This window comes from Lontra canadensis, unplaced genomic scaffold (assembly GCF_010015895.1).
Source record: "Lontra canadensis isolate GAN:19392208 unplaced genomic scaffold, GSC_riverotter_1.0 scaffold93, whole genome shotgun sequence".
Taxonomy (NCBI): Eukaryota; Metazoa; Chordata; class Mammalia; order Carnivora; family Mustelidae; genus Lontra; species Lontra canadensis.
This window is the reverse complement of record NW_022631087.1, coordinates 3278165-3298079: the sequence shown is the minus strand read 5'-3', so window position 1 is coordinate 3298079 and position 19915 is coordinate 3278165. Positions and strand designations below refer to the sequence as shown.

Here is a 19915-nt window from a genome sequence, read left to right as displayed (position 1 = left end):
GGAGGACAGCATCTCCCTCTCAAGGTTACTGGGAAGATACACAGTGGACATGTGTTGTCTTCAAGTCCCAAATTCTTCAGAAATATGTTTCAGTAACTTTTGTAAAAGAAGAGGGGGACTCCTCTATCTCTCCATTTTCCTCTTAACTCCCCATTCCCCCACTGTCCCCCAGGAAGGGGAGGGGACAATCCGATGTGTCCTTCCTTCCTTCTTTTTTTTTAAGATTTTATTTTTATTTATTTATTTGAGAGAGAGAAAAAGAGAGGGTACTCATGGGCGGGTTGGGGAAGAGAGGGACAAGCAAACTCTGGACTGAGTGTGGAGCCCCATGCAGGGCTTGATCCCAGGACCCTGACATCATGACCTGAGCCAAAATCAAGAGTCAGACTCTTAACTGTTTAATTGCTTAACTGACTGAGCCACCAGGGGAAGGCATCCCCTTCCTTCTTTCATTCAAGAGCTCCTTATTGAGCACCTACTGCCTGCCAGGTGCTGTGTTAGGCACTCAGTATAGAAGTCATGAGCTAATAGGAGAGGTAGATATTATATAAATGAGCAGATAATACCCAATTATAAAAAGGAAAGAAAGAAAACCACATGGTGGAACTATCAGAGAAACTGAGGCAGTGCCATTAAGACAAGCACGAGAAGAATGGCAGTGAGCCAGCCATGTGAGCCGTAGGAGGGAAGAACCTTCCGGGGAGAGAGAAGAGCTTATGCAAAAGCCCCAAGGCAGGAAACGTTTAGAAAGTGCAGGAGACCCTGTCGGAGGTCACAGGCCAGCAGAGAGTGACAGAAGTGGCCCGGAAAGGGTCCAGGTGAACACGGGGCACACCTTCTGAATTTCCCTTCCCTGATGGCTCGCGGCCCTGCAGGGCCTGCTCCCACTGCCTCGGACACTTGCCTTGTAAAGCCTTTCTGGTCTTCTAGTGGTTTACAGAGACAGGGCCAATGTGGCTACGCCATGGCCAGAAGCCCGTAGGGTTGTTTTTCCTGCTTAAATGAGATACTACACGTAACCTGTGTAGTACCGTTCCTGGCAGAGTTTGTGCTCCTTAAAAAACAGATCAGAACTCTTGAAAAAAATGTGTGAAAATATTGAGATCAGTGAGGGTCAGTAACAATCTGTGAATTGTGATTGTGCCATTTCAGAAAGAAGGCAGAACTTTGAATTTTTAAACTCATCCTTTCCCCCCAAGATCATTACAATGGGAGTTGGGTGGACCCCATCCCCTTATCTGGGAACCCTTCTCTGCCCCACTCACCCTGCAGGCCTCAGGGTCCCTCTGCTGCCTGCAGAGGGCAGCCCCTCTTGAACAGTCTATCCCCAAATCTGTCTATTCCATGGGCTGTGAGCTCCTCCGTGATGGCAACTGGGCCTTAACCATCTGCTTAATGCAGCCCATGGATGATATTTTATTTTATTTCAGGTATGTTTAAGGATTCTCCTTTGAAGTGTAGATTGGTTCATTGGAGATCTCCGCTCCTGTGGCTTTCTCAGACCTCGGTTTTCCATGAGAAGCAGGCAGGCTTTATGCCAGGGTGATTGCACGAGGGACGTGTGTTCTTTTCTGCCGGGGAGAATGCCAGAAGTAATAACATTAGGCCCTCGGTTCCCAACCCCTGCATTGGGCTGCCCTGGGAGCGGCATGGTATATTCTGAATTTTCAAGGGAACGGCAATTCTAGGCGTCTGTCAGACACCATGCAAATGGCTAAACGATGTAGTTCACAGTTTCAACATCACATTACGACATGTTCCGTTCAATGATGTCACATCTTTGCAAAGCTGGGGTTTTGGTGCTGGTGAGCTACAAATTAAGCAAGTACCCCATGAAAATCAGTGTGGAACAGGAAATGAGGGTGATGGTGTCCAGTCCGATTCTGCACAAATATCACATTAGTAAGTAATTGTATTTATTTGAAAGGAAATAAAAACATGATGCGTATTTTTTTTCCAGTTACCAAGTTGTTAGGACATAAGTACTTGGTAAGCTGTTTCGCTCTAAGTGCTCTGTAGATGAAACTGCTCGATATTTCTTTTGGCCTAGAAATGCTGTGAAATAATTCCTAAGATGGAAGCCATGAACCCAAGAAAGTCTGGGAACTTCTCCACTCAGTTAGAGCAACTCCCACCTACCTCTTACAGAATACCGACCTCCGGAGTGAATTCCGAGCTACGCTGTAAGCACGGCTTGACATTAACCACATACCCACAGAACCTAGACTTAGTCCTGCCTTGAGAGTCTTGGAGCTGGAAGACTGGTAAAAAAAAAATTATTGGGAGGGAAAATAGAGATGTAGCCCATCGCTCTTCACCCCATCTAACTAGTTTCTTCATGAGCGAATACGACTCTGGAATGAGCTGGATACATGCCTTCCTGTTATAAAAACAGAGAAACAAGCCTCCATCTGTGGGCTGGGGTAACGGTTTAATGTCTCAGGCGAGGAGTGGCCTGACCCTCCAGCTGGCCCGGCAAGCTGATCCCTGCCAGAAAGACCACAGAGCAAGTGCTCTGAAGCTACAGTTATTATTGTTGGTAGCTGTCCTCCCAGCTTTTAGCTTATTCGTAAATAACCTGGTTCAGTAAATTGCCTCATGCAATTCGTTATCTTTGTTTGGAAAAAACAAGTTTGTCTGGGCCATCGCGCCAGGAGGGAGTGTGCTCCACACTGGGCTTTCTGTGGGAACTTGATGGAGATAGATGCAGCCAGGGTGAGCCGCTGGTCACACTCGCCTGAAATGTTTCCTAGGCTATTGAAATAGGGCAGTGGACTTCCATCACTCATGGATCTCTGTATCGGGTGGATTCCAGGGCATTTTCTGGGAAGGATCTTGGCCCCATTCTCTGTGTTCATTTGTATAAGGAGATCGGGTTGCCCCTGTTCAAGCATGAAAACGTATTCGCCCTCAGCTTCCATGAAAAGGTGTTAAGCTCAATTATCTGTTTTCGTGAGTCTCTTTTCTGTAGGTACCTTGAGCCTCAGGGCCATTGCACCTGCTTTTTCCCTCCTGCCTAGACTCTCTGCACTCAGCTGTTACCACAACTGGGTCCTTTGTTCACTCTTTCAGCGAATATTTATTGAGTCCCTCCTGTGTGCAAAGCACAATTCAGGGTGTTCAGGATCTATTATTGTTATGATAATAATAATCATAACAGTTAACATTTACTGAGTGCTTGTGATAAGCCAAGCCTCCTTCCAGGCTCTTTACACGTAGTATCTTATTTAATGCTCGACAACAATCCAGTGATGTGCAATAGTAATCCAGCAAGTTATCCGCATTTGATGTGGAGTGGCTACTTTACATTACCAAGAACCCAACATTTTTTTGTTAGGGAAAGTGAGACACAGAGAGGCTAAGTAACTTCCCCCAAGGTCACACAGCCCATAGGTGACAGAGCTGGGATTTGAGCTTACATTCTGTAACACTATTATGTTGTTTCTCCAGCAAGACGCAGAAGGCCCCTAGTCTTGATGGTTTACATTTTTGTGGAGGAGAGAGACAGTAAGTACATTAGCCAATAAGTAATTTCAGATGGTCAAAGATGGTGGGAAAAGAAGTAATAATAATAAACTAGGGCAATTCAGTAGAGACTTCCCAGAGTGGTCAAGGAAAGTTAGCTACTTTATATCAGGTAGTTGGAAAAGCCTCCACTAAGGGGTCATCTGGGCTGAGACTTGAAGAAGTGCGCCATGGGAAGGCATTCGGGAAAATTGTTCCAAGCAGAGGGAATAACAAGTCTAGAAGCAGTGAGGCAGGGAAACATTTGGCTTAGTGCAAAAGAGAGGTAAGAAGGACCCAGATCACACAAGGTCATGCTTTGTGACCTGGGTTGTACACAGCTGCCTGGGGGAGCTTCTAAAGATACTGATGCCTTGGCCCACACCCCCAGAGATGCTAAGGAAATCAGTCTGAGGTTTGGCTTGGGCATGAGAAATTTTTTTTAAGATTTTATTTATTTATTTGACAGACAAAGATCACAAGTAGGCAGAGAGGCAGGCAGAGGAAGCAGGCTCCCTGCTGAGCAGAAATCCCGATGCAGGGCTTGATCCCGGGACCCTGAGATCATGACCTGAGCCGAAGGCAGAGGCTTAACCCACTGAGCCACCCAGGCGCCCCAGGCATGAGAAATTTTAAAAGAAGATGGTTGCAGTGGTCCAAAGAGGTATGATGGTGGCTTGGACCAGGTGGGTAGCCCTTCAGCCATGGCTCCCTCTGTCCGGGATTTTAAATGGCTCAAGGCTGGTGTCTCTCCCACATAGACCACTGCGGTTTACAGGAAGCACTCACATTCTTAGCCTGGAGAGACCAAAGTCTGGGGTGCTGAGCTGTAGTATCCTAGGAACGCATCAGCCCCAGCACACCAGCCCTCCCTTGCTGCTCAAATACCCATCAGTCTTGTCCCACTGATGCTCTTACCAGATGTAGCAAGAGGACTAGTGGCTGGCACAGCTTTTCCCAAAGAAATCATCAACTCAGAATCTCGAATCTCCAGCCAGCCAACCTTGTTATTTATATCAGCGTGGGTGTATCTGTTCTTGGCCACAGCGGTCTCTGTCACAACTTACTTTCGACGGTGATCCCTTTGTCTTCTTGCATCAGCTGTCACCAAAACAGTGCACTTGTCACAGTTGTCCAAAGAAACAGAAGCGATAGGAATTGTATAGAGTGGGGTAAAGAGATTTATTTTAAGGACTTGGTTCACAGGATTATTGGGGGTCAGGCAAGTCCAAACTCTGCAGAGTAGGCTGGTCGGCTGAAGATACTGAATTTTGGTCTATTCAGGCCTTGCACTGATTAGGCGAGGCCCACTCAGACTATGGAGGACAATCTGCTTAACTGAAAAGTCCAGTGATTTAAATGTAAATCTCAACCAAAACCCCTCACAGAAACATCCAGAACACTACTTAACCAAACACCTGAGCCCCATGGTCCAGCCAATTTGACACATAAAATTAACCATCACAGGGACGCCTGGGTGGCTCAGTTGGTTAAGCGGCTGCCTTCGGCTCAGGTCATGATCCCAGCGTCCTGGGATCGAGTCCCACATCGGGCTCCTTGCTCAGCGGGGAGCCTGCTTCTCCCTCTGCCTCTGCCTACCACTCTGTCTGCCTGTGCTCATGCTCTCTCTCTCTCTCTAACAAATAAATAAATAAAATCTTAAAAAAAAAATTAACCATCACAGACAAGAAGAGACTCATTTTATATCTTCTTACAATATAGTCATAGACTGTTTCCAGAAGAGTACAAAGAAATCTTTTCACCAGGGGGCTTGGGGTTTAAAGTAAAAAACATACTTATTTTCTCCCAGATTTTATTTTTATATTTTTGACCTTTTTTTTTTTTTTTGCTCTGTGTGTGTATATTCATTGCTCAAATAAAAAGTAAACTATAACAAATAGATCAAAGTGATCACTGGGTTGCATTTATTGGTCATCTGCAAAATCACCTGCTTAATCTTAATGAGATGACATGAGGGGAGCCTAGGTAGCTCAGGCAGTTAAGCATCTGCCTTTGATTCAGGTCGTGATGCCAGAGTCCTGGGATCAAGTCCCCTGTCGGGCTTCCTGCTCAATGGGGAGTCTGCTTCTCCCTCTCCCTCTGCCTGCTGCTCCTCCTGCTTGTGCTCTCTCTCTGTCTGTCAAATGAATAAATAAAATCTTAAAAAGAAAAAAAGAGATGACACAATCCCATGAGCTTACACTAAGTGGTATTATAAGTAACATCAAACATCAGAAAGCATTGTTGGCATTTGTTACACATCAGTGTCCTCTATAAGAGGAGCCCAGGAGATGTCACATGGATTTGAATTCCAAGAATGGTTGTGGGGCACCTGAGTGTCTCAGTTGGTTAAGTGTCTGACTCTTGATTTTAGCTCTAGTCGTGATCTCAGTGTTGTGAGATTGAGCCGTGCATCAGGCTCCATGATCATCAGGGAGTTTACTCAAGATTCTCTCTCTCTTCCCCTCCCTCTGCCCCTCTTCTTCATCATGCCCGTGTACTCTCTGTCTCTCTGTCTTTCTCTCTCTCTCTCTCTTAAAAAAAAAAAAAAAAGAAAGAATTGGGGCGCCTGGGTGGCTCAGTGGATTAAAGCCTCTGCCTTCGGCTCAGGTCATGATCCCAGGGTCCTGGGATCGAGCCCCACATCGGGCTCTCTGCTAGGCGGGGAGCCTGCTTCCCTTCCTCTCTCTCTGCCTCTCTCTGCCTACTTGTGATCTCTCTCTCTCTCTCTCTCTGTCAAATAAATAAACAAAATCTTTAAAAAAAAAAAAAAAAGAAAGAAAGAAAGAATGAATGATTGCAATTCTCTTAGGCATCTGGTTGCATTTCCTCTTAGGGAGACTGAATTATGTTACTGACCAAAGGTTCCTGCAATGAACACAACCAAATGGGGTCACACCCCTAATCAGATATTACCAAATGGGCTTTTAACCTCATTTGAAGAACAGTTTTACATGCTCACTCTTATTTGTCTTTCTCTTTTAGCCCTGCTTTTTTTTTAACACTTTATTATGGAAATTTTCAAATATACACAAGAGAAGAAAAGAACAGTCAAGTGTATCCCCAACTACCAATCACCCAACTTCAACCATTATTCACTGATGGTCAGTTTTGTTCTACATACTCCTCCACACTTCCTCTCAAAAGCCGTTGGATACTTTTTCATTTTTTTAAGTTAAAATATTATTCTCATTTTATGAAATTCATCCTTCTAAAGTGTACAGTTCAGTAACTTTGAAGCATATTCGCAAGGTGAAGCCAGCACCATTACATAATTCCAAGATATGTTTATCATCCCACACCCAGCAGAAGTCATCTCCCATTCTCCGTTCACCTCAGCTCCTGGCAACCCCTCATCTCCTGTCTGTCTCTATGGATCACCATATTGTTTTAAATCAAATCTCAGATATCACATAATTTCACCTATAAATATTTCAGTATGTATTTGAAATACATAAGGTCTCCTTTTCTTTCCTTTAACACAGACAAGTACCAGTAGGATACAAAAAAATTAATAGTAAGTCTTTAATATCATCTAATACCTATTCAGTGTTCCATGGTCTCCTGTTAATTGGTTCATTCTCATTGTATCCAAACAAGGCCTTCACACCGGACATGGTTGGTATAATGTGAGTCTCTTTTGATCTGCAAGAGTTCCTTTTCCTGTGGTTGGTCGGTCACTTATTTGTTAGAAGGCGGAAAAGGTCATTTCCCTGTAGAATTTTCTACGGTCTGAATATAGCTGATTACAGATGAATGGTGTTCTCTTGCTGCCTGTACATCGTATAAACTGTTGGTTGAATATAGATACTTGCTGTGGCTCAGGTTCTGGGTTTTGGCAACACTTTCCAGTTGGTAGCGGATGTTTTCCCTGCACATCTGTAGACATAGTCATGTCTGCCTGTCTTTTGGGATTTAAGACTGACCTGTGATGGGTGCCTGGGTGGCTCATTTGGTTAAGCGACTGCCTTTAGCTCAGGTCATGATCCCAGAGTCCCAGGATCGAGTCCCGCATCAGGTTCCCAGCTCCATGGGGAGTCTGCTTCTCCGCCTGACCTTCTCTTCTCTCATGATCTCTCTCATTCTCTCTCTCAAATAAATAAAATCTTTAAAAAATAAATAAAAAGACTGACCTGTGAATTCAGGTACTGTCTGCCTGGTCCGCACATTTGGAAGTTCTCCATCAGCCTTTCCCAGAGGTCTTGCATCGATCACTGTTGCCTAGACCCATTATTGCATGAAGGAGGTAGTTGCAGAAGGATGATGTCCTCGTTCTCTTACTCCTTCTGCATTAATGAGCTGCAATTGATCTAAAAAGAACTCTTCATCAATTTGGGTGATTATACAGGAGGTAGATATTGTAGCTACAGGATAAACAATTATGTAAATAACTGTATAAAAAGTGTTTATTGGTGGTTCAGTGTCAACAAAGAATCACAACGATTATTTAATTAAAGATAACCAGCTTTTACTGAGTACTTACTGGGTGCCAGACACCATGCTAAGTAGATACTTTGACATTCATTATAATTTCATTTAAAAATCATAGTAACCTGGGGTGCCTGGGCGGCTCAGCCAGTTAAGCATCCAACTCTTGATTTTGGCTCAGGTCATGATCTCCGGGTGGTGAGACTGAGCCCCACGGTCGGGCTCCATGATCAGCAGACAGTCTGATTGAGATTCTCTCTTCTTCCCCCCTCTGCCCCTCCCCACACTCACTTGTGCACATGCTCTCTCTCCCTCTAAAATACATACATACATACATACATAAAATCTTCTTTAAAGATCATAATAATCCTACAAGGCAGTTGTTATCTCATGTAACAGATAAGAAAACTAAGAGAAGTGACTTAAATCAGGTCAAACAGCTGGAATTAGGGATAGCACGGGGGCACCGATATCATGATTGACATAGAGCTGAGAGGGGTAGTTAACAGGTTAGATGACAGAGTCAATATTGGAAGGTGAAGGGACAGATGAAAACATGAGAGTTTTAATATTTACAGGGGGAAATGTAAAGTCCTGCTCTGGGACTGGACACATTCAGGTCCACGCACGGAGAGATGTGAATTATCAGGATCTTGTGTTTCCAAATGACCTGAAAATATTAGCTTCAAGCGAGCTCTATATGGATCTTAGAAAAACTACCATTGTATTAAGCCGAGTCAATAGGAGCAAGTAATGAATAGGCTCAAAGCTCCATTTGGATTAAAATCATAAATCTCTTTTTCCCTATTGCATCCCCAGGCTCCAGCATAGTATCTGGAAAAACAGTCAATAATTACCTGAATATAATGGGCACTCAGTACCTACCTGGCAACACTTAGCTATATTTATTCAATCATTAACCAAATCTGTCGGTTGCTTGTTGCTCCTTGAATGCTGTTTTCAGTGCTTGAAATCCCACAGCGGTCTTGCAGAGCCTCCATTCTAATAGAATGGTAAGGAAGAGAGATGACAAACAAATAAATAGATAATGGTGTGAAGTGGGATGGGGGGAGTGCCATGGAGAAAAATTAAGCGGGGTACAGTGGATAAGGAGTGCTGGGCGGGAGGAGTTGTGGCACAGCTACGGGTCAGGGAAGACTGCTCTGAGCCGAGACCGGAATGAAGTGAGGGTGCAGGCCACGCAGGCAACAAATGGCAAGTACAAAGGCTCTGGGGCAGGAGTCTGACCGATGTACATCTGCCAGATGTATTACACGTAGGGGGAGGTGACAGTCTTCTCCAGTCTCAGCTGGTGAAACCACATCTGGAGTTGGGTATGATTCCGGACACCACATAGTTTAGGAGATTGTCAGATGAGAGCATTTCAAGGTAGTAGAGGGTCTGAAACCCGCTCGTGTTAGGGTGGGTTAAAGAAGAGAATGACTTGGGCATACCTGGCTGACTCTCCTCAAGGATGCGAAGAGTAGACACAAGGCTGAGGGCTGAGAATTCCCCTTCCTGATCAATAACTGGGACCAGTCATTCATTCTGGGCGTAATGTATGACAGAAGCTCTCCAAGGGGAAATTAACTTCCTTGCCCAGTAGTGAGCCCCCTGTTCTCAGAGGTGTTTAAGCAAATGCAGACAATCTACCAAAGAAGAAGAGGACTCCCCCATCTCAGGAATAGGAGACCTCTGAGGTGAATCCCATTAAGGAGATTCAGAACTGTACCCTGACCCCTCTCTCCTGCTTCTCTCCCTTTCTGCCCTCTCTGTCTCCATGCCCCCCACCAGGCTCCCCCTCAGGACGAACCACACCCATGCACGCAAACACACAAGAGCAGGTAGAACAGTGTAGGGTACAGGGAGAGAAGACAAGCATGGCAGAGAAAGAGGGAAAGAAGAGACAGGTAAGGGAGAGGAGGGGAGAGGGAGGCAGAGACATGGAGGGAGAATTCAGAGTCAGGGAGTCTGTGGTGACCCCACTGCAGGTCCCCAGAGCAGCAAATGGGTAATCTTAAATCACAGTTCATTTAGGGCTTCCTGTTTTTAGCTTGTCTCTGTGAACATTTGGAGGGTTTTCCAGCTAGTAAATAAAGCAGAGTGCCAAGACTCTCTCTCCAGGCCAGCAGCCACTTCATCCCTGCGGCTGCCCGGCCTTAGTGCCCCCTGACCCCGGCCTATCCTTTTGCCTGAGGACCATGCCAGAGTCCCCTCCAGGACCCACCACACCCGGCCCCAGGCCCCCTTCCCACTTCCCCACAGTTTCTTATTTGATCGGGTTCTCACAATGGAAAGAAACCTCCAAGAAGGTAGAATCCAGTCCAAGCAGTTACAGAAAAATTCACGTTGTGAAAAAACTAGTTTTGGGGACACGTGTTTTCTTTGCCTTTTCCCAAACTCCCATATTCTTCCTCCCATTTCCCTGCCCCTTCCCGTGTTATGAGTGGATCTTTATCCAGTCTTCTTAAATTCAATCCAGCAAACACATTGGATGCATCTGTGCCAGACACCTGTGTTATGACTTGTGGGGGAGACTCATTGTCTATCCTTGAGAAGCTGACCATCTAATGGGAGGAAGACATCAGTGGAGCTACGCTTTACGGGGCCCAGGGATGCACAGTTTGAAGGCCCTCTGTAAGGAAAAGAACTTAAAATTGCCAGGGACGTAAGCCAGGGCTTGTCCTGGGGTTTTAGAAGAGTCTGTATACAAGAAACCAGGATTATATCCTCACTCGAGGAGAGGGCAGGGTGAGCACCGCAGCCCCAAACCACCCAGAAAAGGTGCACAAGGAGATGTTGGGCTAACCACTAATTAGTTAACTAATTAATTCATTAAACTCCTATGTTTACACTGTCTCTCTTTGCTCTCTTTTGTCTTTCCTGTGAAGAGACGAATGCATGTGTGATGCATTCAACAAATATTTACTTAGGGCTCCTGTAATAACTGGGACAAAGTTCAGCTGTGTAACAAGAGACCTAAGATGGCTTAAATAAGCCAGAACTTTCTCTCACACACAATGGTCTGGGTGAAAGCAGCCCAGGGCTCGCATGGAACTTCCTTGGTTTTAAGGGCCCAGGCTCCTTCCATCTTGTTGATCATGCATACCTGGGGTGTTGCTCCTCAGCCACAATGTCAAAGATGGTCCACACTCCAACTAGCAGGAAGAGCAAACCGCCCCCCCCCCTTCCCTTTAATAGTAAGCCTGGAAGTTAGGACTCCATTTCTGCTCGCAGAAGACGAAAACATGGTCACATGGTCACACACAGGGGCCCGGGAGATAGGGAAGTGTGATATTTACTCTGTGGGAGGTCGTGTGCCCCCAGATCAGGGTGCTTCATGACCATAGAAGAGAATGGACGTTGTGGGCAGCTCAAAGTGTCCAAGACATCTGGCCATGTATGCTATGCTGTCTAGGAAGAAGTTCTGGTCCTTTCCAGAGCCACCCAGGGACAAAACTGAATTAGACAAGCTGTCCTTGCAAGCTTCCCCCACACCACCACCCATTCTTTCATTGTGGTGACTCTAACTCTCTCCACAAGACCCCAAATGTTGGCTGAAGATGAAACGCTCTGATCATTAGAGGGGAAGTTGGAGGAAGGGGAGGCGATAAAGTAAAGAAGTTGGCAGGAAAAAAGAGAACCAGAAGAGAGCGGTGGTGTAGAAACCGAGTTTCAAAAAGCTCAGCAATTTCAGATGTCACGGAATGCCATACAGGATGCCGAGCAAAAGAACACTATCAGATTTGCCAGTGAGGAGGTGACAGGTGACCTTTGCCAAATCAGTTTCAGTGGAGTAGTGGGGAGCGACATCCAAAGATGGTGGGTTTGGGGATGAGTGGAAAGTGAGGAGATAGAGACAGAGCAGGGAGTACCTGGGGTACTGAAGAGCAGAAACAATTTGAGGAGAATGGAGGACGCATGATCATGTTGACCCAAAAGATAAAGGATCAACAGAGAGCAAAAGACAAAAAATACAAGGCTGAAATCTAGTTTGAATGGTTTAATGAGAACCAAATACCAGTGACTTAAACAAGATTAAAGTCCATTTCTTTCTCATGTAAGAGTCTGAACATGCACAGTCAAGGGTAGATTGGGGACTCCATGGTGTTGGGAATCCAGGTTCCATTGACCTTATTACTCAGCTGTCCTCAGCATGTGGCTTCCATCCGCTGGTCTGAGATCCCAGCCAAGGAAGAGGGAAAAGAGACTGACTGGGAAGATTCCCTTTGCGGTAAAGGCACCACCCTGAGGTTGCTCATAGCGCATCCACTCCTGTGTTCACTGACCAGATTCCGAGACTTGGCTGCGTCTATCTAGGAGGGAGACTGGAAAAAGCCCTCTTTAGCTGAGAGACTAGATGCCCAGATAAAACTTAAGGGTCCTATTCCTGAAGGAGGAGGGGACAGTGAGCAGTCAGTCTTAGAAGACCTAGAACAAAGGGCAGGTTCAGCCATGAGTGGGAGGAGGCACACCGCCATCTAGAAGAAGAGGAGAGGGAAAGCTGGTGAGCTTGGAAAGGGATGGCAAATAGGGAACTCTTGCTTGGTCGCTTTTATTTGTTCCACAAAGTAGGACTCAGCATCGTTGCTGAGAGGCTGGAACTCTGAGAGAGCCAAGCAGAGATAAGGTGTGCTAAGCCTCACTCCCCATCATTGTTTCCCATGTGTTAGGGTGGAAGAGCAGGCGTGCACTTTAAGATACCCTGAAGATGGTTTGGAGAACAGCTGTGCTCTTGGAGTCCTGAGCTTCCTTCCTAGCTCTGTGCTTAGCTGCCCTATGGCCTTGGACAAGGCAAGAAATATGTTTCTGCATCAGTTAAATGACCATAATAATGCCCACACTGCCCACCTCACAATCCTGTTTTGTGTCCCACGAGAGAAATGTGAAGCTTCTTTGGAAGTTGTGAGGTTGGGCGTGCGCAACTTGCTGCAGGGATGGAGTGGTCAGGGCACTGGTGAGGCTCCGAGAGATACAGGAGAGGGCGAGGAGGGACTGTAAGGACCATACAGCCTCCCACACAAGCTCCTCAGCACCGGCCAACCCCCCCACCTCCAGGGGATCTGGGCTCTGCCCACCTCTGGTCCAGCATCAGACTCCTCTGCTATCCAGGTGAGGGTAAAGGGGAGGGGGCAGCACTCCCAGTGGGCCACAGCAGCTGGCAGTCAACTTTTCTGTCTTGAGGTCACGGTCACAGAACTTTGGCCTCATCCCCTGCATTTTGCCTTGGAACTTCTCCTGGGACCTCTCCTTGACCCCAAAGCACCACTTCATGTTCTTGGCCTCAGCCTGGTAAACAGTGTGTTTCTCTCCCAGGCCTTGGGTTGAGCACAACCAGCCTTGCCCATTGCATATGCATAGGTGCACATGCACACACACACACTGCTTGTACACACAAGCACAACATACAACACACCATATATATAACATATAACACACCTATGCACACACATGGACTCCCCATCACACACTGTCCCCCCATAAACTGCACATACATATAACCTACATCCACATACCCAACACGTACACACCACACGCACATTTATATATACTCCTTTTTTTCCAACTGTCCCCAACCCCATGTCACATTCAACCTACCTTACAACCCTCCATGCAAATATTTGTAGGATTTTTTTTAATTCAGCTAGCCAACATATAGTACATCATTGGTTTTTGATGTAGTGTTCAATGATTTATTAGTTGCATATAACCCCCAGTGCACGAGGGATTTTTCTAAAACACAAATTAGGCTACTTTCTTGTTTAAACTCCTCCACTTCCTCCAGTGGTTTTCCAGAGCCCGCAGGCTAAAATTCTAGTCCCTTACTAAAGCAATTGAGGTCCCCCAAGGTCTATTCCCTGACAACCCACCTCAGCCATCCATCATCCTCCAGCCCCATCAGCCAGTCTGAACCACTTGTGTATTCCCCATCCCTGTGTGGTTCCTCTGCCCTCTGCTTTGCCGGTCCCCTCTACCCTCCATAGAAACGCCCTGGCTGAAAATTATACTTATTCTTCCAACCCCAGTTCAGAGCTCACCTGTTCTGTAAAGATTCTCTCGACAACTCCAATGGAATGTTCCCTTCCTCATCTACCGGTATGTAGTGGAATAACTTGTTTCTTATGTCTGTCTCTCCTGCTAGGCAGGTGACTTTCTCAAAGTCACTAAATACACAAAACACTGGCAGGCTGGCACTCACCCCTGATCTTTCCAAACAGATCAAAGTAGAAAACCAGCATGACTACCAGGACATCACCAGCATGGTGGCTATGGCCAAAACCTATGCCACCACTGAGGCCTTCATTGACTCCAAGTATGACATCCGCATCCAGAAAATTGGATCCAACTACAAAGCTTACATGTGAGTCTTTGGGCAGGCGCTGGGTTGCTGGGAGGGAGGGAGGAGGACATAGGAGGAACAGAGATTACAGATGCTGGTCCAGCCCTGTCTCCTCCACCACAGGATAGAGACCCTTTAGCACCTCATTATTCTCCCTTTATGTCCACTCACTGCCCTTTTCTGGTCAGTATGGCTAAGTCCTGATGCTTTCTCAACCTTATCATGGGGTAGAAATCTGTCTACACAAAGAGATCTGCTTCTCCCAGAAGAAGAAAGCTACTTGGCATGTTTGAGGGGGACTTCAAGTATCTATGAGATGTATATCATAAGAGACCAGACTGAAAGAGAAACTTGGGGGCAAGTGAAGGAGGGCCTTGAATGCCTTGCTGAGCGCTTTGGGTTCTATTCCATTTTTTTCTGAGCAGAGAAGTGGTATGATCTGACCTGCATTTATAAAAAGCTGGCTCTGGGACCATGGGCTGCAGAGGGGTTTCCCTGGAACTAAGACGACCAATCAGGAGATGACATCAGATTTCTCTGGCTGCAAGCAATAGAAACCACACCTGACTACTTTGATGGAGTTTGGAAAGGGAATTTATTAGAAAGCCATGAATGATCAGAAACCCTAAAAACAAAACAAACCACTCAACTGTCAATTTCAGAAGTATTACGATCCAAGGCAGCTGCAGGAATCTGCGTGGCCTGAGCAACAGACAATTTTCATGGCACCCCCATTGGAAAGTGAATCTGCCTGAGTCATTTTCAGTGCTTAACTCAAGGTTGTGATTCCGTGGAAACAGTGCTGATTAATCCAACTTGGATCACAGGCTTACCGGTTAGAGAAGGGCAGAAGACCAGTATGGAGAGTCCCACCAAGATGATACACAATCTGGGCGGGGTCAGTCCCCAGTGGGAGTAGAGGTGCTGTGACAAAGGGAAGGGGAATGAATGCCAGAAAAGCCAACACACATTCAGCCCAGAGGTGGTTCTGGCAGAGGATGACTCATGCTCAAGCTGTTGTGGTCGTGAGAATGAGACTTCTTGAAAAGGTGGGAGGTCTTATCTGCTCCAAGGCCTTTCTGTGTCTCATTTTGGAATGTTATTGTTGGTTCTCCTTGAAATGACAAGACCTCAGAGAGCTAATCAGAGCCCAGTTGCCAAGCGTTCCTGGAGCCCTGGCCGTGTGCACAGCTCCCCATCTGAGGTCTGCCAGGGCAGGCTGGGGACCTTTGGAAATCTCTCTGCAGGCTTTTGCACTCTGGAGCTTTCGCTCTAGGTCAGGGTCAGCAAACCACTACCCACCAGCTAAAATCCAGCTTCCACCTGTTTCTGTAAATAAAGTTGTATTGACCACAGCCAGACACATCTATTCGTGCATTATCTCAGGTTGCTTCTGCACTACCTGGATTGCCTAGACTGGGCCTCAGCAGACTTTTTCCATAAAGGGCCAGATGGCCCTTTTAGGCTTAGTGGGTCCCACAGTCTTCACTGCAGCTACTCCACTCTGCCATTGCCTGGGGAGCCAGAGAAGAGGCAGACCCTTTCCTTGAAGTTGAAAGGCAGACTTTCTTTAGCCTTACCTCTAAGGAAAGATTCCCAGGAAAGGGACAGAGCCAGTTCTCAAGGAAGACTTCTGCCCTATCTTGCCAATTACTCACTGGCACCCATGAACCAGGCCAGACCTGTCACTGCTCTCAGATGCCCTCGGGGTGATAAGGTCGGCTCTTCCCTGCCCCCTCTGGGTTGGGGAACATTCCCGTGCAGCAGTCCAGTGCATTCCTGAGATCTCCACCATCCGTCATGATATCATTTCCCTCCTCTCCTCATTGTTCACGTTTCCACTTGACATTGACGACACCTTGTCCCAGTTTTTCTTCTTGAAGATTAGCTCATTGCTGCATTCTTTATACTGAGCCTTTGTGCCCTGGCAGCTCTAGCTTGTCATTAGTTATGGCTTTTCCTGGACCCTGGGTTGGCCCCTGTCCGAGGGAGGGGGGTTCATGTCAGACCTCAGTGTAGAGCATCCTCTCTGCCCATTCAAACTCCTTTCTGGCCCACTTCCTGCCCTGCACTCAGACCTCTGTGCTGTTGCTACTGGGAGGTCATTGTGACTCGGGCCTCAGCAGATGGAGCTCAGAAATTCATGGATGTACCTTAACCCATGCGTGCACACATATCTGTAATTATTTCTATATATTTCCAGCTCTATCTAGAACTAAAGAGAGTTCATATTGATGTCTCCGACTTTCCTCTAGTACCACATGATTCATTTCGGCCTTCCCAGATTGCTTATCTAAAACTTCCCACTCTAACAGGGAAAATCCTGGCTCCTACCAGCCGCCATCCATTTACTTCAGTTCAGTCCCAGTCCAAGTGCAGAACCATGAATGTGGAGCCCCATGGGAAAGAGCTTTACCCACTCCAGGGCGGTGCTCAGGTACAGCTCCCCTCCACTCTCGTCCAAGATTATTTGGGTCCACACCTTACCACCCACCCCCACCCTCTTCAGCAAGGAGGTCGACATCATGCATTTGCAATATAGGTCAACTCTTCTGGCACAGTCTACATACTGTTCTACATTCTAGCAGCTGCATCACATTTCAGTCAAGTGAGTCTTTTCCCCCAGCTGTGATGGGCTCTGCCGTAAAGAGTCATGGTTAAGAGCATGGAGTTTCTCAGATACAGACTGGTGGTTTCTGCCACTCAGTAGAAATGGTAATAATGGTAATATCTGTCTCATTAGGTTCTATGAGCCTGAACGTGCCAGTGTTCATGGAACCCTTAGACCCATGTTCTCAGAGAGAGAATGCGCCCATCGAATAGCAACTCTCGCTATTACTGTTTTCTTGGCAGGAGAGCAATCCAGCTTGTGTTTCTGCTGCTTCTGGCATTGTGATGCCTTCTTTTCTTGTCTCCACTGACTGATAAATAATTGGACTAAGACTTTTGTAGGACTATTTCTTTTAGTCCACGTAATATATAAGGATGGAGATCATTCCCATTTTACCAATGGAAAAAATAAGGACTCAGAGATGGTGTCCATAGTTATACAGCCAGAAAATGCTGGAACCAAGATTCAACCTTGCATCTGTCTGACTCAAGTCAGTTCTTCCCTTCTCTTGCCGCCATGCAGATCCCACTATATCAACGTTACCACCCTTCCAGACACATTCAGTGGTTACTTTCTGGGGGTCATGTTGATTGACTCTGGTTTCTCCTTTGCTTTCCCCAAACTTTTCACTACTCGGGTATGTTGCTAACCTTACTGTGCCTCTACTCCGGTCCACAATTCCAGGTAGTGAGCAGCCTTAGGATGGGTTACCAAGACAAACCTAGTACCCAGGACACAGAGTGTCCCAGTGAGTGTTTGCTGAATTGAATTGAGCTGAGTTGGGCTGAACTGAAAGGACATAGCGCTTATCAATATCACTGCACCCCTTGACAATTCTAGCCCCTGTTGGCCATCAGCAATTCTCAGCATCTTTTGTCTTCAGATATACCTTCTTTTCTGTTTTAGAAGGATATATTTGTGTGAAAATTCCTCCTCCCACTTTACCCTTTAATCTCAAGCACATGCCTTCCCTTGGCCATGAAACAAAAAGCTTTACCTGCACCACTCTGCTTACACTCATTCAGTCTTTGCTGAGTCCAAATATACCACTGGAGATCATTTGTCTTGATTTTCCCCAGTATACACAGTCCCTTACCCAGGAGTTATTTACTGGGTACCTTCTACATACCAGGTCCCTCTGGACACTGCGGGGGGCAAGGGATGAGTCAGACATGTTGCCTGCCCTTGGAGAAGACTGGACACTAAAGCGGTCATTCCAAGTGAGATTAGCAAGACTAAACATTGGTTTGGGGGCATCTACTCTTGTTGGGGGAATGGACTGTTGGGAAGTCACATCTCATATGAAATGCAAAGGGTGGGTAGGCAAAGATGGAGACAAAGACTGGATGGGGCAAAGGGAAGTCTTGACCTAGGAAAAAGCCCTGGCATTGGAGCACCGCAAAGGAGGTTGGTGTTGCTGGAGCAGAAAAGACATAGGAACAGAGGGGGTGTTGAAGCCAGAAGGCCTTCCTGCCTTTCACCATGAAAAAGTGATCTCTTCTCTCCATGGATCATTTTTCCTACATTTTGGAGTCCTCAAGAAATTCCAGAATCACTAATGGCTCTACTACCCTAGGTCTCCTTTTCAAAAACAAGAGGCCAAGGTTTGGAGGATTTCATCTGATGGCGTAGACATTTTTTAAATTTAATCTTTAGAAGCACCTGCACTTGAATGTTTATAGCAGCGATGTCCACAATAGCCAAATTGTGGAAGGAGCCAAGATGTCCATTGACAGAGGAATGCATAAGGAAGATGTGGTATATGTACACAATGGAATACTACTCAGCCATCAGAAAGGATGAATACCTACCATTTACATCGACATGGATGGGACTGGTGGGTATTATGCTGAGCAAAATAAGTCAATCAGAGAAAGACAATTATCATATGGTTTCACTCATATGTGGAATGTAAGAAACAGCACAGAGGACCATAGGGAAAGGGAGGGAAAACAGAATGGTAAGAAATCAGAGAGGGGAAACAAACTATGAGAGACTCCTAACTCTAGGAAACAAACTGAGGGCTGCTGGAAGGGAGGTGGGTGGGGGGATGGGTAACTGCTTGACAAGCATTAAGGAGGACATGATGTGATGAGAACTGGGTATTATATGCAACTGATGAACCACTGAATTCTACATCTGAAACTAATGAGGTACTATATGTTGGCTAATTGAATTTAAATGAAAAAATAATCGTATTTGGACTTCAAAGGTGGCCTAGAAAAAGATACATAAGATCAAACAAGTCAATGCGACAATCAGCCTAAAGGAAAATAAAAACAGGCAAATAAAGCTGGGGGCAAGATGTGTTTCTACCAATACATGCCAGAATGTGAGCCAGATATTTGAATTGGAGCCTCCTAACAGCCAAAGCAAAGAAGAAAAGCAGAGCAGCGACAGAGGTCCTAATGCCCTTGGTGTTAATTTTTCTGATACAGGAGAACCTCCATCTCTGGAAACTGGAAGGCCAACACAGGCTCTGCCATGCTGGAGCAGGTGGCCATGACAGAGAGGTAAGAGACAGAGGAGGTGTAATAGGGCACAGCAGCAGCCCCAGCAGGAGGTGGGGGAGGGATACAAGAGACCCATAAGGAATGCCACCTCACTCTTTGGCCAGGGCCTCACTACCCACCGAGCACTTTCCTAGACACGGCAACCGTTTATTGCACCACCCCCTACAGTGTAGATGGTATTATAATCCCACCTTACAGGGGGCAGAGGCAAGTTCAGAGAGGGAAAGTGACTTGTCCGGGGTCACAGAGCTGAACAATGACAGAGCTGAGAGTAGATCCCTGATGTCTTAACTCCAGGTCCAGGGGTCTTTCCAGCCCTGCACAGCTACTGCAGAGAGAGCAGGGAGTTCTTCCCAGTCCCCTCTGTGCTCTGACAGGTACACAAAAGCCATCCTTATTAGGGCACCAGGGCCCTGGAATGTTCATTCCTCTCTCAGATTTCTTTTTTCAGCTCAGTGTCAGGAGGAAGAGGTTATTTCCACTGAATCATGAATGTAGTATGTGCACTTTGTCTGAAGG

The 19915-nt window shown here is 46.3% G+C and overlaps 1 protein-coding gene across 2 annotated transcripts in view; it reads left to right on the top strand.

Moving 5' to 3' along the window:
• The window catches only part of SYN3 (synapsin III), a 449127-nt gene that overhangs the window by 409705 nt on the left and 19507 nt on the right, over window positions 1–19915 (top strand). For both annotated transcript variants that reach the window (XM_032836530.1, XM_032836531.1), the window contains exons 8-9: window positions 14151–14293; window positions 19322–19396. In XM_032836530.1, coding sequence (XP_032692421.1) covers window positions 14151–14293; window positions 19322–19396 — 218 coding nt within the window. The remainder of the gene's footprint in view (window positions 1–14150; window positions 14294–19321; window positions 19397–19915) is intronic.